A 19,174-nucleotide genomic window follows, 5' to 3' on the forward strand; every position below is an offset into this window, starting at 1 on the left:
GTCGGCGGCAGGGAGATACTGGACAGGGTGCAGCCCGAGCTGGGGCTCGGGGAGGGGAAGCTTGCGGCGTCGAGGAGCGCCATGAGGCAGTACGGCAACACGCGGAGCTCGTGCGTGATCCTGGTGATGGAGGAGATGCGGCGGAGGTCGGAGGAGCAGGGGCAGCGCACCGCCGGGGAAGGCCTGGAATGGTCGGATTTGGACCCGGGATCACCATCGAAACCATCCTCCTCCGCGCGCTGCCCAACTATAGTAGGAGGATTCATCCCGTCATCTTGCTTCGATTCGACACTGCTTTCTTCTTCGTTGGACAGTGCACAATTATGTCCTGATGCTTTACATACTCCACAATATCGAATTTAGTAACTCTGATGCTTTATATACTCCACAATATCGAATTTAAGTACTCTTGATGCTTTATTATAACCATGCCGGCAAGTTTTTATGATTTCAACACCATATGTTCAATTCTGAAACATGTAAACATGGGCTTATGGAAACTATGACACTAGTCACTGATACTTTCTAAATGGATTGCCCAATAAAGCACAATTATACATCGTAAACATATACCAGAGCATCGAACATCACGATAAGAAGACCATTAACATCAACAATGCAGAATACAGCAAAAAGCAAGATAGAAGATATTGTTGGAATGCGCGGCAGCAGCAACGACGCCCGACAGCTCATGATATACCATAGCTATGTATATAGCCAGCAGCACACATAGACGGGAACAGTGTATATACCGCAGTGAGTTGCAGCTTTGCTGATAACTATTTCATTGTTGCACTCACAAAACAGATACATACAAGCCATTTGAAAATAATATCTTCAAGACACCTTTTGCGGGTCAAAGTTAAAGATAATACGTATTCCAAATACAACATGAATTTTTTTTTCAACGATCAGCACAAAAAGACTAATTTCAGCTAAATCAAGAAGGGGGCAAAAAAAGAGATGGCATGCCATTGTTGATGAAAAGGATAAAAAAATGTTCAGTAAGAGCAATAACAATTCAACCATATCCCTCAGAACGCCAGATCTCAACAGTGCACATAGAAAGGCTGGTTCCTTCAACCTCCCAGCAGAGCAATGAGGAGGGAGCACCAACTGAATGAGCGCTCAGATTACTAAAATGCTCATCATGGGGATACATGGAAATTCGGAAAATGGATCACAACATACAATGGGAAAAACATCAACAAGATACAAGAGAAAAAGGAAAGAGACATTCTGCCAACATGTCACAATGCAATTGCCGATTTCATCTATTTTATCGGCTGTGCAGAACATTCTGAAATTTGAATGGAGCAGAATGCATCTCGACTTATTTGCAGATAAACCTTTTCCCTTTTGAAGTCATAGAACTTCCAATGGGGTAGGCCAGGAAAATTTGATCAAACATGATTAGTCGTGTCAGCAGAAAAACATGTGCCATTTCATAGAATTTGACATTTTTAACTAAACAGCATGATAAATACTGAAGAATCCAGTTTCAGAAAGAAGATAACATGAAATCAGGCTATAAAAGAAGAAGGAAATATGGACAAATATTGCATTTCCAAGCACATCAACCATCTCAAGATACATATAAAAACAGTGATTTTCCTGTTTGTCATATCAATGTCAACTACACATCCATTATTTTTTATGATGGTTGGCTGATGTCATAACAATAATACCATGTAAACCAGTCCAACTAATACATGCGACTACCACTGACCTGATGCCGCTCTATCTCGAAGAAACATCTCTCTCTCCTCTTTCATCTTATTCGCAATCTCAATTACCTTTGGGTTATAGAAACGGTCCATAACATACTTCTTTTCCTCTGCTTGTATTTCTTTTATGGCACTTGGGTATGGGTTTGGCGGTGGCTCCTTTCCTTCACTGCGGGCGATTTCTTTCAGTTCCTTGTATGCTTTCTTCTTTGCTTTCTTTTCTTTGCGATACTCAAACTGGAAAAAGGATGATAGTCATTAAATAAAACTGACAGTGTTTAAACTTGTACGGTTCTATCACTTCAAATTTTAAATAGAGTGGGCCTCAGAATAGGATTTTGTGTTAAGGATATTTGGTAAAATTAACAAAGGGATATATTCAGAATAGGATTATTACATCTGCTACAGCCATCGCATAATCTTCACTGACTCCTTGTTCTTTCAACTCCAAGACACGCCAAGCAAAAACTCGTGCTGGTGGTGGATCAAATCCACTTATCCTGAAAAGATTGGATGTGTATTAAAATTCATGTTCAAAAAGAGATAAATTTAAATAAGAGCACCACTTCTGTGAGGAAGCAAAATCCCAAAAAAGTAGAAAAACAATCGAACATTTTGTCCTTCCCTTAAAAAACTTGGAGTCTTAAATACATGTGTGCCATTTGAATTATACAGTGCTGCAGTATGTTCTTATAAGGAAACCACATAAAACACGAGAAGGAAATCAGTATACTATTTCAACAATACAGTGCTGCAGCGGTAACTTTTTATAAGGAAATCGCATAACATATGAGAAGGAACTTACTTGATTGCATCATGGTAGAGCGAATCTGGATGCTTCTTGAAGAACTTCTTTACGTACACATCCTCTGGCAACTCAATCTTCTTGACCTTTCCATCAACACGAGGAAATGTCACTGGAGGTGCCCTAATGAACAAATCTCATGTTTCAATTGACCAGCAAGCAATATGTCAAACAAAAGAAAGGTAGCATGCATTGATATACTGCATCTTCAGTTTACAAATTTCTAGCCTCACAATGCAGAATAATGCAAACCCTTTGACGACAGAAATTATAATAAAGCAGTAGGAACTACACAAATCACAGCAATACACAATACCATGCCGTTCAGGATGATTGACGAGTAGGTAATTAAAAATCAATCGTGTTTCACCACAGAATCACAACAATTCAATTCATAGATCCGTGGATGAGCAACCAAATGAATCGTCTATGATGTCTAGCAGTGCTTTGGCGACATAATCAGCTACGCGCAGCACAGTTTACGTGTGGATCTGACACCCAATCGCGGCGAGAAGGGTAGATTAATAGAGAAATGCAGGCGGAAATGCAGATACACAGCTAGGGATATGGAGATGCGGGGGTAGGGTAGGAGTGCACTGACTCTTCCATGGCCTTGAGCCATTTTGGGGCGGGCTTGGCGAGACCCTTCACCAGCTTCCGCGTCTTGGTCAGCAGGTCACCGCGCATGTACGACATCTCCCTCCTCTCGTGCCCGAGGACCTCCCCGTCGGAGAGACTGCGGCCGCGCCGGCGCCGCCGCAACTGGTGAAGTCTTAAGACCTCCGCGACGCAGGGTGTGCGCTGCTGCTCTTCCTCCTCGTTAGGTCAAGTCCATCACATACATGGGCTTTGCAGAGAAAGAGCCCAAACGAGCCCAGTAACGCGGGCAATAATGCCTTTGGTCGAAAAGGCCCAGTAACGTTTACGCCTACGATTCTTTCCGCTTTCTGTGAGAGAAAACGTAAAGCAGCTGAGGATCCATCCTCCATTGCCGCTGCAGTGCCATCCTGCCATGGCGATGGCGTCCACCCTTGCGCTCCTCATCGCACCCCGGCCCGTCCAGGCGAGGCCCACATCACCTCATCTCCAATCCCGCCGCCTCGCTCTTCCTCCTCCCCGACCGGCCACCCTCTCCGCCCCAGCCGCCACCTACCCGCGCAAGGCCGGGCGCCTCCAGCAGCTCAACGCCGCCTCCTGCTGCAGCAATTCCGCTCCGGCTGCAGGCACCACTGGAGGAAGCGCTACTGGCGTAAAGGATTGGCGGTTCTTCTTGGCATGGTAATTTGATTCTGCGTTCAGTACTTCATATGCTCTGCCTGCCTGTAGGCTGTAGCTGCTGGCTCGCTGACGCCCAATTCAGAATCCGAGTGTACCAATTTCAAACTGGATGTATGCATTGTAACAGGTACTTGATGTCTCTCGATAAGAACCCGATCGCAACTAAGGCGGTCACTTCTGCTGTCCTAACACTGGCCGGGGACCTCATCTGCCAGGTATCTTTGCAGCATTTGGCTCAATCTGATGCAATGGAGCATGGAATTCGTAATGATTTTCTGCCAGCTTAGTACTACTATGTTATTGTGTTACTGTTTGTTTTGTAGACCTCGAAACTGTCAGATTTTATGGTCCATATAATTGAAGCACTGGAATATCTATCATAATCCCAACTTCTTGCTTCAACCTAATTGTGCTCGGGTTTTTTTCCCAGTGCAAAACAGTTGTAGAACTGAAATTTTGTTCCCAATCATGACAGCATCTGAAGTTATTTTGGTTCGCTACTGTAATATATAATTACTTCTGGCCTTTGATGGGTTAGGTTCACCTATGGAACTTGAAATACCAAAATTCTCAGACAAGCAAACTGTTATAGATTCCTATTGTACTATGTAATAACACTGATATTGTTACCAGCTTTGTGAAATCACCTTTAATGTATGCATGCCAAAAATGAAAATGAGACAAAAAAGAATGAACATCCAGGCAAATGAAAATAACCTACAATGTTCAATCCATTGATGGCATAAGGGATTGCAGCAAGAAGTGTGTGGCAGAAGTGATTGGAAAACATGCCTAGCATTTTCATTTGTATGAAATTGTTGTGGTTGGAAACTTGCCTTGATGACTCATTGAAGTGCTTTTTATCCTACACTTATGATATCGCTATTGTTTCTACTTAAACACCAAAATGTTTAGTCCTAAATATACTTTTCTTTCTGTTCCAGCTTGTAATTGATCGAGTTCCAGCACTTGATTTAAGGAGAACATTTGTATTCACATTTTTGGGACTTGCCCTCGTGGGGCCAACTTTACATGTCTGGTAATCTTTTCTGAGCTGCAGAAGTAATATATCAGTATGTAGTGTAGCCAACATTATCTGCCACCGCCATTTGTTTTATATTTAATCTTCATATCAGGTACCTTTATTTGAGTAAATTAGTGACAATCAGCGGAGCATCAGGTGCCATTGCTCGCCTTTTACTTGATCAGGTTTGCATTTTTTTTCCTCTCTCCTTTGCAACCCCAAGGAAATATACTGTAGTCATGAAATATTCTTGTGTGTCTTTCAGTTTCTCTGTTTCTAAAACTATTGTATTTTTTTATACTCTTTTAATCTTCTCCTGCTCAGTTCATTTTCGCTCCCATTTTCATCGGCATTTTTATGAGCTTACTAGTCACCTTGGAGGGAAAGCCCTCTCTTGTAGTGCCACAGCTTAAGCAGGTGAGCTGAACCTTTCCATATTCTTTTGCCCCCGGGTACACATGCATAAACTCTTTCCTGTCTATCTAATTTTCATTTCTGACATCTACAGGAGTGGTTATCATCAGTGTTGGCAAATTGGCAATTATGGATACCGTTTCAGTTTCTGAATTTTTACTTTGTTCCTCAGAAGTTTCAGGTCTTTGAAGATGCTCATTTCACAAGTTTTTCTATTAGCATGCTTTGTGCGTTGCCCTTGCCAACTTACTGCCTTTTTTTCAGGTGCTTGCTGCTAATTTTGTAGCCCTTGCATGGAACGTGATTTTGTCATTTAAGGCTCACAAGGAGGTTATTGCGAAATAGGTACTATTAGCCTATCTCAGATTAATTTGTTGCAGTGATAGTCACATTATTTGCTGACTCCATACCGTTGTTTATAACAAAAAGGTAGTAAACACGAAAGTTGGTATGACGTGTCCTTTTATTGACTCTTTGAGTGTGGTTATTCATCATTTCCTGCAGATGGCTGTCGGGCGAGCAATTTTCCCTAGAACAGTATATCTGTGATAGTGCATGCACATATTTCTCTTTCCTGATTACTTAATGGTAGGTGCTGCATCTCAATTTCATGTTCCATTCAGGGAGTAAAATAATAATGAAATCTTCTGTACATCAATTTGCACTACCGATTTCATGTGTTAACTTTTAGGAACTTATGGTTTATGATGTTTGATTTGTTTATGATGAGACATATATGTTGTGTGTGATTTTCTTAAATCCAAGTATGGCATATGTTCTCATAGGTCATTAAAATTGAGCGTGTCGGATTTTTTCTCTCACAGATATTGAAACTGATGTGCGCTATATGATGATATGCATCATGGAAGTAGCTGGATTAGTGGACCAGCATCCACCAAAGTGTTTTTTTATAGGTTTAGGAATACACTGTCCGCTCATCCTGGGCTCCACTAAGACACGTGTTTGAACTGTGACTGTGTATCAAATTTTTTCTTGCTTTTTTGTTCCTACTATCAAATAAAATAGGGAGATAAGGTTCGCATACTAATCCCCTTAACAAATGGTTATTGTTCCTTGGCTTATCTTTTCTGCCACCCGAAAGCAACCTTGTGGACTTGTTCTGAAGTTATTGTCACTTGTCATCCCAAAAGTCAGATTGTCAGACCGTGATAACTTCCTATGCCTTTTGCAATTCAACATGATGTTGATTGATGCTAAAGATGTTTTTTGTTCTTTTGCATCTTGTGGCTAACCTTGGCATCTAGATAGAAGCCTCTGTGTGCGTGGTCAAAATGCTGTTCCAGCTTTGTATGGTCTGACTTGATTGCCAGCATCACAAACTGTATTGCACATTGCGGATTTTATGTCAATTTTACTGTGGTCTTTAAACGTCTCACTATCTGTCTCCCCATCCCGAACTCCAATAAGACGTGTTTTAATAGTAGTTAGTGAAATGAAAGGGTTAAAGAGAGGAGGCGGCAGTAGGCATTGTGTATGCCTCTGAGCTTCTCTTCCCTTTTCCTTTTGGCCAGCCCAGGTCTGTTTCTCTTTGCTTTATTCCATGACAATGAGCTTTCATTCCTGGACCTATTTTTCTGCCACCCAGGGAAGCAAGCAGCACTGTGGATGACTTGTGACTGCTGGTTGTAACTTGACCTCCAAAGTCAGACCTGTCAGCTTCCACCTTTAGCAATTTATAATACGATCCTGACTGATGCCAGAAGATACCTTTTATTCTTTTGCAAAAAGTCTTAAAAATCAAAGAGATGGATGTGGTCAAAATATTGCTGTTCCGGATTACATTCTTCCATGGCTTATGGCTGGCAGCACTATAAACGCATTGTGTGAGCAGTAGAAGTTGGTTTTCTTGCTGTATTCGAACTTAAGAATTAGTAGGTCGTTCTATATTCCATCAATTATGATGTCACTTATTACTTGATCGTTGACTGATCCCCTGCTCCTTGTTACTATCTTTGGGGTTTCAGTGTATTTAGGTGGTGATGAGGAATGTAGCGGCCAACCAGAGCGATTGTTGGGTCTTGGGAGAGATGAAGGCATGTTACTTTGCTGGTGTAGGAAATGTTAGATTGTATGTTGTGGTGCCGGAGGGCGGCGTTCTGATCGAAGTTGAAACTGAATGTATCATGGTGATGACATGTTTCTATGTACAATATATGCTGGAGGATCCTCCTTGTAGGTGTGTTGGGATGGAGCCATGGCCGGGCAGTGTTGCCTCCAACTCCAAGGAAGTAGTTTGGATTTTGGAAAACGAATGTCAGGCCTTCCGGCGGCACCAATGCCTCATATCCCCTGGTGCAGGTGCATGGCTGCATGGGTTGGCCCGTCACTTGAGTTGGAACGTGCGTTATATTCGTCACTACATAAACGTTGCCGATGGACTGCCATGCATCTAGACGATGATGCAGCCATGGACTGCCGTTGGTATCAGCATCAGCGACGTTTCAAGTTGAAGGCATGCTGCTCCTGCTCCTCTTGGTGGCGGTGGCCGACGCCGCGGGTGGTGGCGGCGGCCAGGGCCACATGATCGGGCTGCCCAACTGCACCACCGCCTGCGGCGCCGTGAGCGTGCCCTTCCCCTTCGGCATCGAGCCCGGCTGCTACCTGCGCGGGTTCAAGCTCACCTGCAAAACCACCGGCTACAGCAAGCCGCGGCCGCTCCTCTGGCTCGGCAACGACACCTACGTCGTCACCCGCATCTTGCTCGACCCCTCCACCATGCGCTTCCGGCCCGCGCAGGAGATCATAGAGCCAAGCCCAGGGCCAGGGCCGTCCAACGGGACCAGGCCCCTGGGCCCGGGCTGCCACTTGTTCTCCAAGCAGGCGAGGCTGGACTGGGAGGTGGGATCCAGCGTGCTGCAGGGACGACGACGACGGCACCGCGACGGGTCCAAGACATGCCCCCGGGACTTGGGCAGCACGGCGTGCCACAGCAGCCATAGCACCTGCTGGGCCACCGCAGGCCCCTACAAGAGGTTCAACCACACCACCGGCTATGTATGCAAGTGCCACCGTGGTTACCAAGGCAACCCTTACCTTACCCGCGGATGCCAAGGTAGTAAAACTTCTTTTAGCTTGTATATTTGATTTTTTTTCCTTCTTCTTCTTCATCGGTGCAAATAAATAATACAACAACACGAATATATATTGCCCCGACCTGAATAAAATTTTGACGTCATTGCTTGTTAGATATCAACGAGTGCATGCTTCCGAATAATTGCTTTGGAAATTGTACAAATTTACCTGGCACCTATTTATGCCAGTGTCCCAAGGGAACCGCAGGCGACCCATACACTCGAAATGGTTGCGTGGACCATCCAAATACAGGTAATAAATAGTCCATGCTACATCTCCCTAACTTAATTAAAAAATCATATAAATCTATATTGACTCCATTACCTCTTTCTTGTTGTTTAGTTAGGGCATCAACACGGTCTCCCTAACTTAATTAAAAAATCATATAAATCTATATTGACTCCATTATCTCTTTCTTGTTGTTTAGTTAGGACATCAACACGGTCTCAACAAATATGTTTGACCATTAATATCATTTTTTGCAACTGCTTTCAAGTAAAAAAGTTGAGACAAAAAAATTACTTAGCTGCCATCAAATTAATTAGTTTTTAATAGTTTTCACGCATGACAAATGGACTCCTACCATTGACCCGCGGATGATATTATGGGCCCACCTATTATATGCATGAAGGCGATGGTTGGGTCCCTGGTAATTAACAAAGTTGTAGTTTTCTTGCCAAAATAGTTGTAGGTTTTTACCATGGGCATCTAAAAATCAGTCTTCTCCAACATGTGTAAAGATTGTTAGATTGACTCTTCAAAATTAAATCTGACAATTTTGTGTGTCACCGTCTCAGAGCTAATCGTTGGCCTAGGCGTTGGAAGTGGTGCGTTGCTTCCTTTCCTAATCATTGGAACCACATTTATAATCCGTAAAACCAAGACACGAAGGAAGAAAAAGATGAGACAAAGGTTCTTCAAGCAAAACCGTGGGCAGCTGCTACAACAATTGGTATGTCAAAGCGGAAACATATCCGAGAAAATGATTGTCGTCACTTTGGAAGAACTAGAGAAAGCAACCAACAACTTTGACAGAACCCGTGAACTTGGTGGCGGAGCGCATGGCACCGTGTACAAAGGAATTTTGTCAAGTCTACATGTCGTGGCAATTAAGAAGTCAAAGATAGTGATACAGAGAGAAATTGATGAGTTCATAAATGAGGTTGCTATCCTTTCTCAGATAAACCATAGAAATATCGTGAAACTTCATGGATGTTGCCTTGAGACGGAAGTTCCTCTTCTTGTTTATGAGTTCATTTCCAATGGCACCCTCTATGATCATCTTCACGTCGATGGTCCAACATCACTGCCATGGAAAGATAGATTGAGGATTGCAGTTGAAGCTTCCAGGGCTCTTGCATATCTCCACTCGCTCGTTTCAATGCCAATAATCCACAGGGATATCAAGTCTCCGAATATACTGCTAGATTCTAATTTCACTGTGAAGTTATCGGACTTTGGAGCTTCAAGGTACATTCCGATCGATCAAACCGGGGTGGATACAACTGTGCAGGGAACATTTGGATACTTGGATCCTATGTACTATAGTACAGGACACCTTACCGACAAGAGCGACGTCTACAGTTTCGGCGTGATTCTCATGGAGTTGCTAAGCAGGAAGAAGCCAATTTCTTACAGATCACCTGAGGGCGATGATCTTGTAAACCATTTTTCCACTTTAGTGTCAGAAGGCAAGTTGGCTCACATATTGGATCCACAGGTTCAGAAGGAGGGGGGCGGGGAAGTTGTCGATGTCTCTCTGTTAGCGGCAATGTGTGTCAAGTTTGTAAGCAAGGACCGGCCGACGATGAGGCAGGTGGAAATGACGCTGGAAAGCATTTACGCAGCAAAGGAGTACGATTCCAGTGACATGACAGACGAATCAGAGGAGAATTTTATATCGGAGGGAATGATACGTCAGTTAATATTGGAGGGAGAATCGAGGATGCTATAAGCTAGGATTATTGATGACTAGAGTTTTTTTTTAATTACGGAACAAATGTAATCCAGCCTCAAATATTCACAAGTGAATGAATAGAGCCTTACATGAACAGTCCAAAACATAGCTCTTAGGCTACTAGCCTACAACCACCAGATGACGATCAAAACTTTTTTTTTTGGGTGCAAAATCACGTACAAAAGAGAGTGAGGTGTAGTTTGTTTGTTTCAAAAATAAGTTGACACTAGAGGTTGGAGTAAAGAACAATTGATGTGCGTAACGAAGGTATCAACCGCATAGCCAGCGCATGTCTGTATGTTTGTTCAAGTCGTCGTGAACCCTTCAGTAAAAGAAAGAATATTGCTTGCTTGCTTTGTTGGTTGCACCACGATGATGAGATGAGCATGGCGCGATGGTGGCGTCAGCCGCTGGCCGTGGGCGAGTAATTAGGCGGGAGGCATGTTGGCCGCGCGGAAGCACGTCGGTCCAGTCCAGTCCGGACAAAAGCATCGTCGTCTATCTCGTCTCGTCGTCTCCGTTGACGGTGGACTGGACTGTAGAGGTTGTTGGACCCGGAATTCTTATCTGACGAGCGAGCACCGAGCAGTAGAGCTCCATCCATTCCAAATTCAATGGTGAATTGGTGATAGACACCACTGCACTGCACATCGATGGCGTGCGTGTTCCCTGGTCTGTCTGTCTGACGCCCGTTCAGTTCATGGTCTCTGCCTGTCGGTACGAACTCCGACCGAGACCCCTCCCTAATGTGCGTCTTGTCTGGACTGTGAGATGGACCCTGGCTGGCCTTGCCTCGCATTGGGCCGCTATTTTTGACTCCTCTGCAATCCCAGTTAACCATGACAGCAACCAAAGCAGGGACAATAATTTTCTTGCTCTTTTCCGCTGTCAGAGTTTTACCATTACCGCTACCTGTCAGTATCATGACTCGCTCTTTTTTTTTTAGGCTTTCTTCTTCATCCATCGCTCGCTCGCTCCTGTTACAGTCAGTCGCGAAATTGAAACCAATAGTACTCTACTCTCAATACTCGTGAGAAAGAAGACTGACCGCAAGAGCATGTCCATTCACCCCATGAGACAAACACAAGAAGCCAGCAGGGCGCAGTCCTGGTTGATCGTCCGGCATTTCGTTTCGTTTCGTGATGACGGTTAAGTCGAGCAAGCCGGACGCATAATCATTCCCGCCATTGAACAGCTTTTTCTCAGCTTCCAATTGTGTAGGATCATCAACAAAAGAATGATCCAAAGATGATGGATCCATCTCATATTCAATTCTCAAGGACGTGCTGCTCACTCCTGCTCTGTCGCTGCCAAATTCCATCGTCAGTTTAGCTGGCTTCATCTCAACGTATCGTATGCTCTAAGCAGCATTAATTATATGCTAGTACTAATGACAACCTCACGTTTTAATTGTTTTTTGGTGCCTTTTACAATTAGCCTGCTATTAAGCTCAAATCCACTGCTAGTGACAGTGGCTGGCAACCAAACAAACGACGTTTTCACTTTGCTTCCTTCTCCTCTTCCTTTGGAGAGAGACAGAGGAATCGGAGAAGGTAGAACTAGGAAGAGAATCGATAACAGAATCAATCAGCAATTAATTACCACCTACACACCGATGCTTACTGCAGCAAATGAATGGATTCTTAATTATTAGCAGGCGAGATTGATCTTCAAACGACGCATTAAAGATGATTTGTCGATAGATATGAACTGTAGCTAGAAGAGAGCATCCCAGGAATCCAAGGTTGGGAAGCCACCGCTGCTGCTGTTGCTGCTGTGGTTGCAAGCCCCGCCGGCCTCCGCCCCATCCAGCCTAGGCGTCGGCACCGACCCAGCCGGACCGGCGGCCACTCCAGGCGCGCCGAGCAGGAACGCCGACGTGTCCAGCGTCGGCAGCATCGTCGCTCCGGCGGCACCACCAGCGCGGTATGGCGCCGGGCGGCAGAGGTTTCCGGGCGCAGGAGGAGCCGCCGTCATAGGCAGGTCGTCGGCGCCGGTGACCTGGTGCACCATGCGGCGGAAGCTGGCGGGGTCGGCGGTGATGTAGGTGGTGGGCAGCTTCCGCGACGGGCGCGGGCGCCGCTTGGCCGCGCGGCGCGTGCCCGCGGGGCGGAGGAGGTTTTGGTGGTGGTGGTTTGGCGGCGCGGCGGTGGCGGTGGCGGGCGTCGGGGAGGGAGTGGGCGGCGCCGTGAAGTCGCAGGGGAGGCGGTGGTTGCCGGCCGGGAACCATGCCGGCGGCGGCGGCGAGGTGGAGGTGGAATAGGATGGTCCGCGACCGTGGGCGGCGGAGTCCATGTGCACGGCGGCGGTCATGAGCATCCTCCGTGCTGATTGGTGGAGCAGTGAGTGGGTGCAGGATTTGGCTTTTGGCGAGCGGGAGGGAGGTGGAGCTGATGAGCAGAGCGGGCGGTTTATATGGGCGGTGTAGGAGGTAGAAAAGTCAAGGCACGGCAGCAGCGCCGCCCACGTCAGCACAGCACGCTGCTGGTCCCACGCTGGCAGCGGGGGATAACTCGCGGCCTGTTCGGCTGGACTTATAAGCCGGCTGAAAAGCTAAAACAGCTAATTTGTTGTGAGAGAAAAATACTGTTCGGTGACTGATAAACCGGCTGATAAGCTGAAGCGAACAGGCTGTTGATCTTCAGCTTCTCCTGATGGATGCTTCTAGTTCAAAGGGCTGATAAAAAAAAGTTAAATATCGCTCTCGAACTTGCCCTGAAATGTCGCTTAGGTTCACAAACTCACAAAATTGAAATCTGACCTCATGAACTTGTTAAGTTGTGCCCTTCAAAATCTGACGCCCCAGTTGTAGCATTTATATAGATGAGCAGAGCATGATTTGGCTCATGGCTGCATGCATGCTTTGGGCAGCACCGTCCTGCTGCCGAGTCCACGAGAGTTGGCGATACAAGAGAAGAGAGGGGTGTTTGGATACACCTTCTAAAGTTTAGTACCCATCACATCGGATGTTTGGATACTAATTAGGAGTATTAAACATAAGCTATTTACAAAACCCATTGCACAGAGGAGTCTAATTTGCGAGACGAATCTATTAAGCCTAATTAGTTCATGATTTGACAATATGCTGCTATAGTAAACATGTGCTAATCATGGATTAATTAGGCTCAATAGATTCGTCTCGCGAATTAGCATCGGGGTTCTGCAATTAGTTTAATAATTAGCTCATGTTTAGTCTTTCTAATCAGCATCCGAACATTTGATTTGATACGACATTCCTAAAGTTTAGCACCCAGCAGCCCCATGACTTCCAAACAGTCCGTCCACGCACACGCTCTTGTCGTGCCAGCATGTCCCTTTTTATGACGGTCCAACACGTTAGCTACTACCAGTAGGTACATTGATTGCTGTGAGCCCTTGCCGTGCCACGGTGCGTGTGAAAATGGTTTCGTACGACTTTGGGCACATTAGGCCGGGGTCAATGGCTTTTGCGGCTGGTCGCTTGACCGTGTCAGAGTGGGCTGACTTCTCCGTTGACTAATATAGTCACTTGTCAGAGTGGGCATACATAGAATATCATAACTTTTGAGAGTCGGCCGGGTTACTCACGCTACTTACTAAAATTTAGCACATGTTACATTGGATATTTGATGTTAATTAGAAGTATTAAATATATATTAATTATAAAATTAATTGTACAGATGGAGTCTAATTCGTGAGACGAATCTATTAAGCCTAATTCGCGAGATGAATCTATTAAGCCTAATTAATCCACCATTAGCAAATGGTTACTGTAGCACCACAATGTCAAATCATGGACTAATTAGGCTTAATAGATTCGTCTCGCGAATTAGACTCTATCTGTACAATTAGTTTTGTAATTAGACTATATTTAATACTCCTAATTAGTATCTAAACATCCGATGTGACAGGTACTAAAGTTTAGGAGTGGGTTGCCAAACAGGACCTTAGTCCTCATTCGCAAGTTGCAAAAGAGGACCTGATGGAGGAACTTTGTGGCGTTGGAATCCTATAGGGATTTTTCCTATACTTCTTTTTTTTGGAACAAATGATTGTGACTGCTAATCGCTGCAACCACACAGGTGTACTGTACTAGTAGTTGCTAGTGACGGACTGACGGTTGCATGTTGCTGAGGACGGCCCGGGAGCTCAGGGTCAAACGGCCGGTTCCTGCCCGCCTACACACTACACAAGCTGCTGTACCTGAAATGACAGTCCCAGCCAACCTTCTCTAATTCTGCTTCCTTCCTGTGGCACGTAACGTAATCAGGAGAGTGTATGTGTACTGTACATGCCACTGTCAGTCTTTTCTTTTGGGTGTCCGCAACACAAAATGCATACGGAAACTTTGGCCCAACCCAACAATCTAGTAGTAGGCAAACCCTCCGGCCCAAACCAGACAATGGGCCATGGGCCTTTTTCCCATGATGAGATGGAGCCCAAATCGCCTTCCCCACCAACAACGACGACACCTTGTCCCTTTTTTCCAGAACCGAAAAGGCCGTCGCCGGAGAAGGAGCAGACCGGCGAAGCATCTCCTCCTGCTCCCCCCCACCCGACGACGCCTCCAAGCCCTACTACAACACCACGAATCCCCACCGCCCATCCATGCCGTGCTCGGTCCTCCTCCCGAACCCCCACGCGCGGACATGATCGCCGGCGATGGAGGATCCGGGCCCGTCGTCCGCCGCCCCTGAGCCTCCCCCGCCCCCGCCGGACGAGGGCGAAGGCTGGGTGCTCCTGCCGCCCAGCGAGGTAGAGGGCGTCGACGATCCCAAGGTCATCCACTGGGAGGACCTGCAGCAGGAGCTCGCGCGCCTCTGGAGCCTCTCCGCTGCGCTCCAGACCGCCAGGGACCGAAAGGCGCACCTCGCCGCGCGCCTCGAGTCCGCGCTAGAGGTAATCGCTATGTTTGGGAGTCAATTCGGTGTCCATCCTTGCTCGTTCCCTAGTGGATCCTGTGTGCGCTCTGGCATTCGATTCTCCACGGATGCTCGGATCTTGGTGCTTTACTTTCATTATGATTCCTGGGAAAGATTGGATTCGTTTCCGTACCTTTGGTTGTCCTGAAACTGAAACTAATCCAACAGCATTCACGGAAGATGGAGTCATTCTCTGCGTTTGATTTGGTCACCAAGAATATTGCAGGCCTGTGACATCATTGTGTTTGCGGACAGGCTAGACGGGCGTTTCTCCAGCAGGACAATGAGTTGGCTGAAATGCGGCAAAGCCTGCAACAGCACACTGATCATCTGGGGGATTTGAAGATGCACACGAAGAAATCGTCAGAAGATGTTGAGGATCGGAGGGCACAGCTTTGCATCAGCCTCAGAACATTGTCCATGGCAAGCAAAACTCTTGGCACAGCGCGCGGTAATCTGGAGGTATCCAATTCTTATATTGCGTTTCCCTTTGGTTTCTGGAGCTCTAAGAATACTTTCAGTACCAAAACCAAAACGCTGAAGAAACATGCAAGGTATTTGTAGTAAGTGCCTTCCTTGAGAAACTTCCGAAGGGTGATTGTGCAAGTCATTACTTTGTTAACATATGTGTCTAAACCTGTGTAAGATGTACTTCCCTCTATTGTTGCTTGAACTTTGGGTTTCGCAAAAATGTTGTTTTTAGTCTTCGATGACACAAAGATTTTCCCATGCATTCAAACTCTGGATACAACGGAGCTGTTCATTCCACTAATCTGACAGAATGTTTTATTTTTCTGGTTGTAGGAAGCTAATAATTTGCTGTCAGGGGAAAATGGTTGTGGGCGCCTTAAAAATATCACACAGAAGTTACGGATGAGACAGCAATATATGGTGACACAAGTTGCTTGGGTATATCCTGTGAGGCCTTTGGATGAAAAATCTCCGGATCACAAGACTGAATATACCCCCAGCATCATCAAAACAAGTATGTCTTTTTTTTTCTGCATTGCAACTTTCATGAGTTCTCAGTTCCGTATGAATCGTTTTACTGGTGTTCTGTGTCAGACCTTAATCGAAAAATAAGGGAGGGCCAGATGATAGTCAAATAATAACTGTAATTATGAGCATATCAGCACATGATTTACAGTTGCTAGCAAAGAAAGTCATGAATTGTTTATTGTAAGAAGTATGATCATTGACAGTGTCGTACGAAACATAACTTTTAGTTCTCTGTCCTAAGACTCTATATTCTGAAATGGTGTTTTTTTTGCCAAAACTTAAATGCTACAGAAATTTTTCAGGCAATGCTGAATCAATATTGCCAGATGGCTCTCAAAAAAGACCTCTGGCCATATTGGGTCTACAGTTACCAAAGCCTACTGCCAAAAAGACTGGCTACTTCGGGGACAGGACTGATTTTCAGAAACCTTCTACTGTTCTGGGATATGTTGCACATGTATGTATGTCTAGTTTGATTTATTATTATCAAGTGGAAATTAAATTCACTTGTTATTTGTTAATTTTAATTTATTTTCTAGAGCATTTCGAAATGTTACCATTTTATAATTTCACTGTTCTAGAGTGAAGAGATGTTCAGATTGGGTGGACATGTAACCGAACATTGTTCTCCAGTTTGCACTATTTTACAAACCTGACTGTTTGTTTGTTATGAATCATAGGCAGTCTCCCTCATTGCATCATACCTCAATGTTCCTCTTCGATATCCTTTGTGTTTTGGAGGTTCACGGTCATATATTCTTGATCATTCGCCTTTAGTTGAGCCATCATCTATGACCTCAGTTGTGAGTTCTGTCTCACCGAGCACAAGCATGAGAACAATGGAATTCCCTCTGTTTTTCGATGGCCAGGAGACTACAAGATCAGCATATGCAATATTTTTGTTGAACAAGGTTGGTCTCCTTATCTATTTAATGCAAAGTGGGCAGTTAACATCAATTACTTTTTTACTTTTTAGCACTGTTATTGATAATAGAATCAGGGTGATGTAAAATGAGCTATGGAAGAATATACATGTTTTCTCTTCTTGCCTTATCAGAACTTGGCATTTTTTCCCATCTTAGACATTAATAACCTCCCGCATGCTTCCTGGCAGGATATCGAACAACTCCTGAACTACATTGGCGCAGAAAGCCTTGGGCCAAGACACGTATTAGCTAACCTGAAGCAGCTGACAACGATCATCCAGTCACAACAGTATATCTCTACTGATTAGTTTGACCCAGATACAGTTTTGGAGTTCTTAGTGTGTTCAGTCCGGACGCAGTTGGTGCTACTTTTTAACTAGCACCTTTTTCTTCTTGACCCCCCCACCATTTGACACACAAGAGTCAGTATGTTTCTGTGCTGATGCGTTCACTGTAAATGAGGAATTCATTAAAGTAGTTGGTGTAAAACGTTGTCACTTCCAGTTGTACAGGAAGGATATGGATGATAAACAAGATACTGTACTACGGAGGAAGAAGAGAGGTGTTCATGCCCCCCTGGTTTCCTTGTATATGTTTGACTGACGCAAGAGCGAGCAATCTTTCTTGTACCTCGCACTGCATTTCAGCAAAATGATGAGCTGATTTGTTCAATCCTCTCTTCTTTCCTTAATGTAACTTGGTTTATACAGTAGTATGACTGTATGAGTTAGTGGGGATCTTATGAAAAATCTGCTGCAGTCCCTCAGCAATCTGGACCGCAAATCATGCATCAAATGGAGGCGGTTATGGTGGAGTCGAGTGTATATATGATTCTGGAGAAGCGGGGTGAAATTAATTGCTAATGATTTTCCTTTCTTCTCCCCACGACTGTGTGGCATTGTTTATCATTTAGCGTGGTCATTGATTCAGGGCCAGCAGAGCTGAGTAGAGCAGGCACTGACTCGTTCATTGCTGCACGCTCCACCATTACCCTACCCCACAACAAAAGGAGGTGAGCACATGCTGCAGTATCATTGTACCATCTGAGAACTTGTTAGGAAAAAAAAAAAGGCTGTCCGCTGTATATGTAAATTTAGTTACAGAACTTAACAAGTTTTCTTTGCACCTGCATGCAGACAGCAAAAAAAATGATGGTGTGAGCTCAAAATCAAACTGCAAGCTTCTAGCCCATCTCGGTCACACACACCTGTCCTCAGCTTGGTGTGGCAGCTTTGAGTCATTGACTCTGCATTCTTGCTGAAGGTCCCAGGCCTGGCTTAGGGGGCGTTTTCTTCCCGTGTCTTATTTTTAGCACATATCACATCGAATGTTTAGATACTAATTAGGAGTAGTAAACGTAGACTATTTACAAAATCAATTATATAAGTGGAATCTAAACGGCGAGACGAATCTATTAAGTCTAATTAAGCCTAATTAATCCATCATTAGCAAATATTTACTGTAGCAACACATTGTCAAATCATGGACTAATTAGGCTTAATAGATTCGTCTCGCTGTTTAGATTCGTCTTATGTAATGGGTTTTGTAAATAGTCTACGTTTAATACTCCTAATTAGTATCTAAACATTCGATGTGACGGGTGCTAAAGTTTAGCAAGTGGAAGAAAACAGGCCCTTAGTATCCTAAGTCATTCCAACTTTTGTGGAAACCAAATTTATACAATAAATCACTAACATTTATTTACTACTAGATTCTTAATTAAATATATTTTCATAGTATATCTATTCGGTACCTTACATCTTTATAATCCTCTCTATAATTTTAGTCAAACATAAAATGGTTTAATTCTCAAAAAAATTAGAATAACTTACAATTTAAAATTTAAAACGGATGGAGTACCATTTAAGCAGCGCAGCTTGGGAGCTGTTGGTCCTCTCTCTTAAGAACCAGTACAGTCTGCAGAGCTGCACGAGCAGCCAGGTCACAGACTGGTTGGATGGTCCGGGACCTGGAGGAGACTGTTTCGTTTGGAAGAAATGAGGTGAGGTGAGCACGACAGCTACGGGTTGTGCTACTATGATGACCTTGC

General features: G+C 44.7%; 5 protein-coding genes across 6 annotated transcripts; 3 read left to right on the forward strand and 2 right to left on the reverse strand.

Annotated features, from left to right (window-relative positions):
* Positions 1-1,547: 1,547 nt before the first annotated feature.
* On the reverse strand, positions 1,548-3,341 carry LOC117867117 (uncharacterized). The gene is made up of 4 exons (XM_034751460.2): positions 3,134-3,341; positions 2,533-2,655; positions 2,125-2,227; positions 1,548-1,964 (listed from the first exon to the last, which is right to left on the reverse strand). The coding sequence occupies exons 1-4, from the start codon at positions 3,226-3,228 to the stop codon at positions 1,719-1,721; spliced, it is 567 nt and encodes a 188-aa protein (XP_034607351.1). The 5' UTR covers positions 3,229-3,341; the 3' UTR covers positions 1,548-1,718.
* A 142-nt stretch (positions 3,342-3,483) lies between these two features.
* Positions 3,484-7,448, forward strand: LOC117867113 (protein sym-1). 2 transcript variants are annotated; one of them, XR_004643125.2, is made up of 9 exons: positions 3,484-3,810; positions 3,938-4,025; positions 4,755-4,849; positions 4,947-5,019; positions 5,159-5,251; positions 5,343-5,429; positions 5,513-5,593; positions 5,753-5,836; positions 7,234-7,448. XR_004643125.2 is itself a non-coding variant. In XM_034751456.2 (8 exons), the coding sequence occupies exons 1-7, from the start codon at positions 3,545-3,547 to the stop codon at positions 5,591-5,593; spliced, it is 783 nt and encodes a 260-aa protein (XP_034607347.1). In that variant the 5' UTR covers positions 3,484-3,544; the 3' UTR covers positions 7,234-7,448. The 2 variants fall into 2 exon arrangements, 1 of the variants encoding a protein (XP_034607347.1); XM_034751456.2 differs by lacking the exon at positions 5,753-5,836.
* A 1,704-nt stretch (positions 7,449-9,152) lies between these two features.
* LOC140220122 (wall-associated receptor kinase 3-like) lies at positions 9,153-10,402 on the forward strand. Its single transcript, XM_072295710.1, has one exon. The coding sequence runs from the start codon at positions 9,243-9,245 to the stop codon at positions 10,293-10,295; it is 1,053 nt and encodes a 350-aa protein (XP_072151811.1). The 5' UTR covers positions 9,153-9,242; the 3' UTR covers positions 10,296-10,402.
* A 1,284-nt stretch (positions 10,403-11,686) lies between these two features.
* On the reverse strand, positions 11,687-13,022 carry LOC117867116 (uncharacterized). Its single transcript, XM_034751459.2, has one exon. It carries the CDS (start codon positions 12,615-12,617, stop codon positions 12,015-12,017), a length of 603 nt encoding a protein of 200 aa, XP_034607350.1. The 5' UTR covers positions 12,618-13,022; the 3' UTR covers positions 11,687-12,014.
* Positions 13,023-14,750: 1,728 nt separating this feature from the next.
* On the forward strand, positions 14,751-17,796 carry LOC117866263 (vacuolar protein sorting 38). Its single transcript, XM_034750425.2, has 6 exons — positions 14,751-15,176; positions 15,455-15,661; positions 16,004-16,184; positions 16,501-16,655; positions 16,879-17,109; positions 17,313-17,796. The coding sequence occupies exons 1-6, from the start codon at positions 14,940-14,942 to the stop codon at positions 17,430-17,432; spliced, it is 1,131 nt and encodes a 376-aa protein (XP_034606316.1). The 5' UTR covers positions 14,751-14,939; the 3' UTR covers positions 17,433-17,796.
* Positions 17,797-19,174: the final 1,378 nt, after the last annotated feature.

The sequence above is a fragment of the Setaria viridis genome, chromosome 8 (genome assembly GCF_005286985.2).
Source record: "Setaria viridis chromosome 8, Setaria_viridis_v4.0, whole genome shotgun sequence".
Classification (NCBI taxonomy): Eukaryota; Viridiplantae; Streptophyta; class Magnoliopsida; order Poales; family Poaceae; genus Setaria; species Setaria viridis.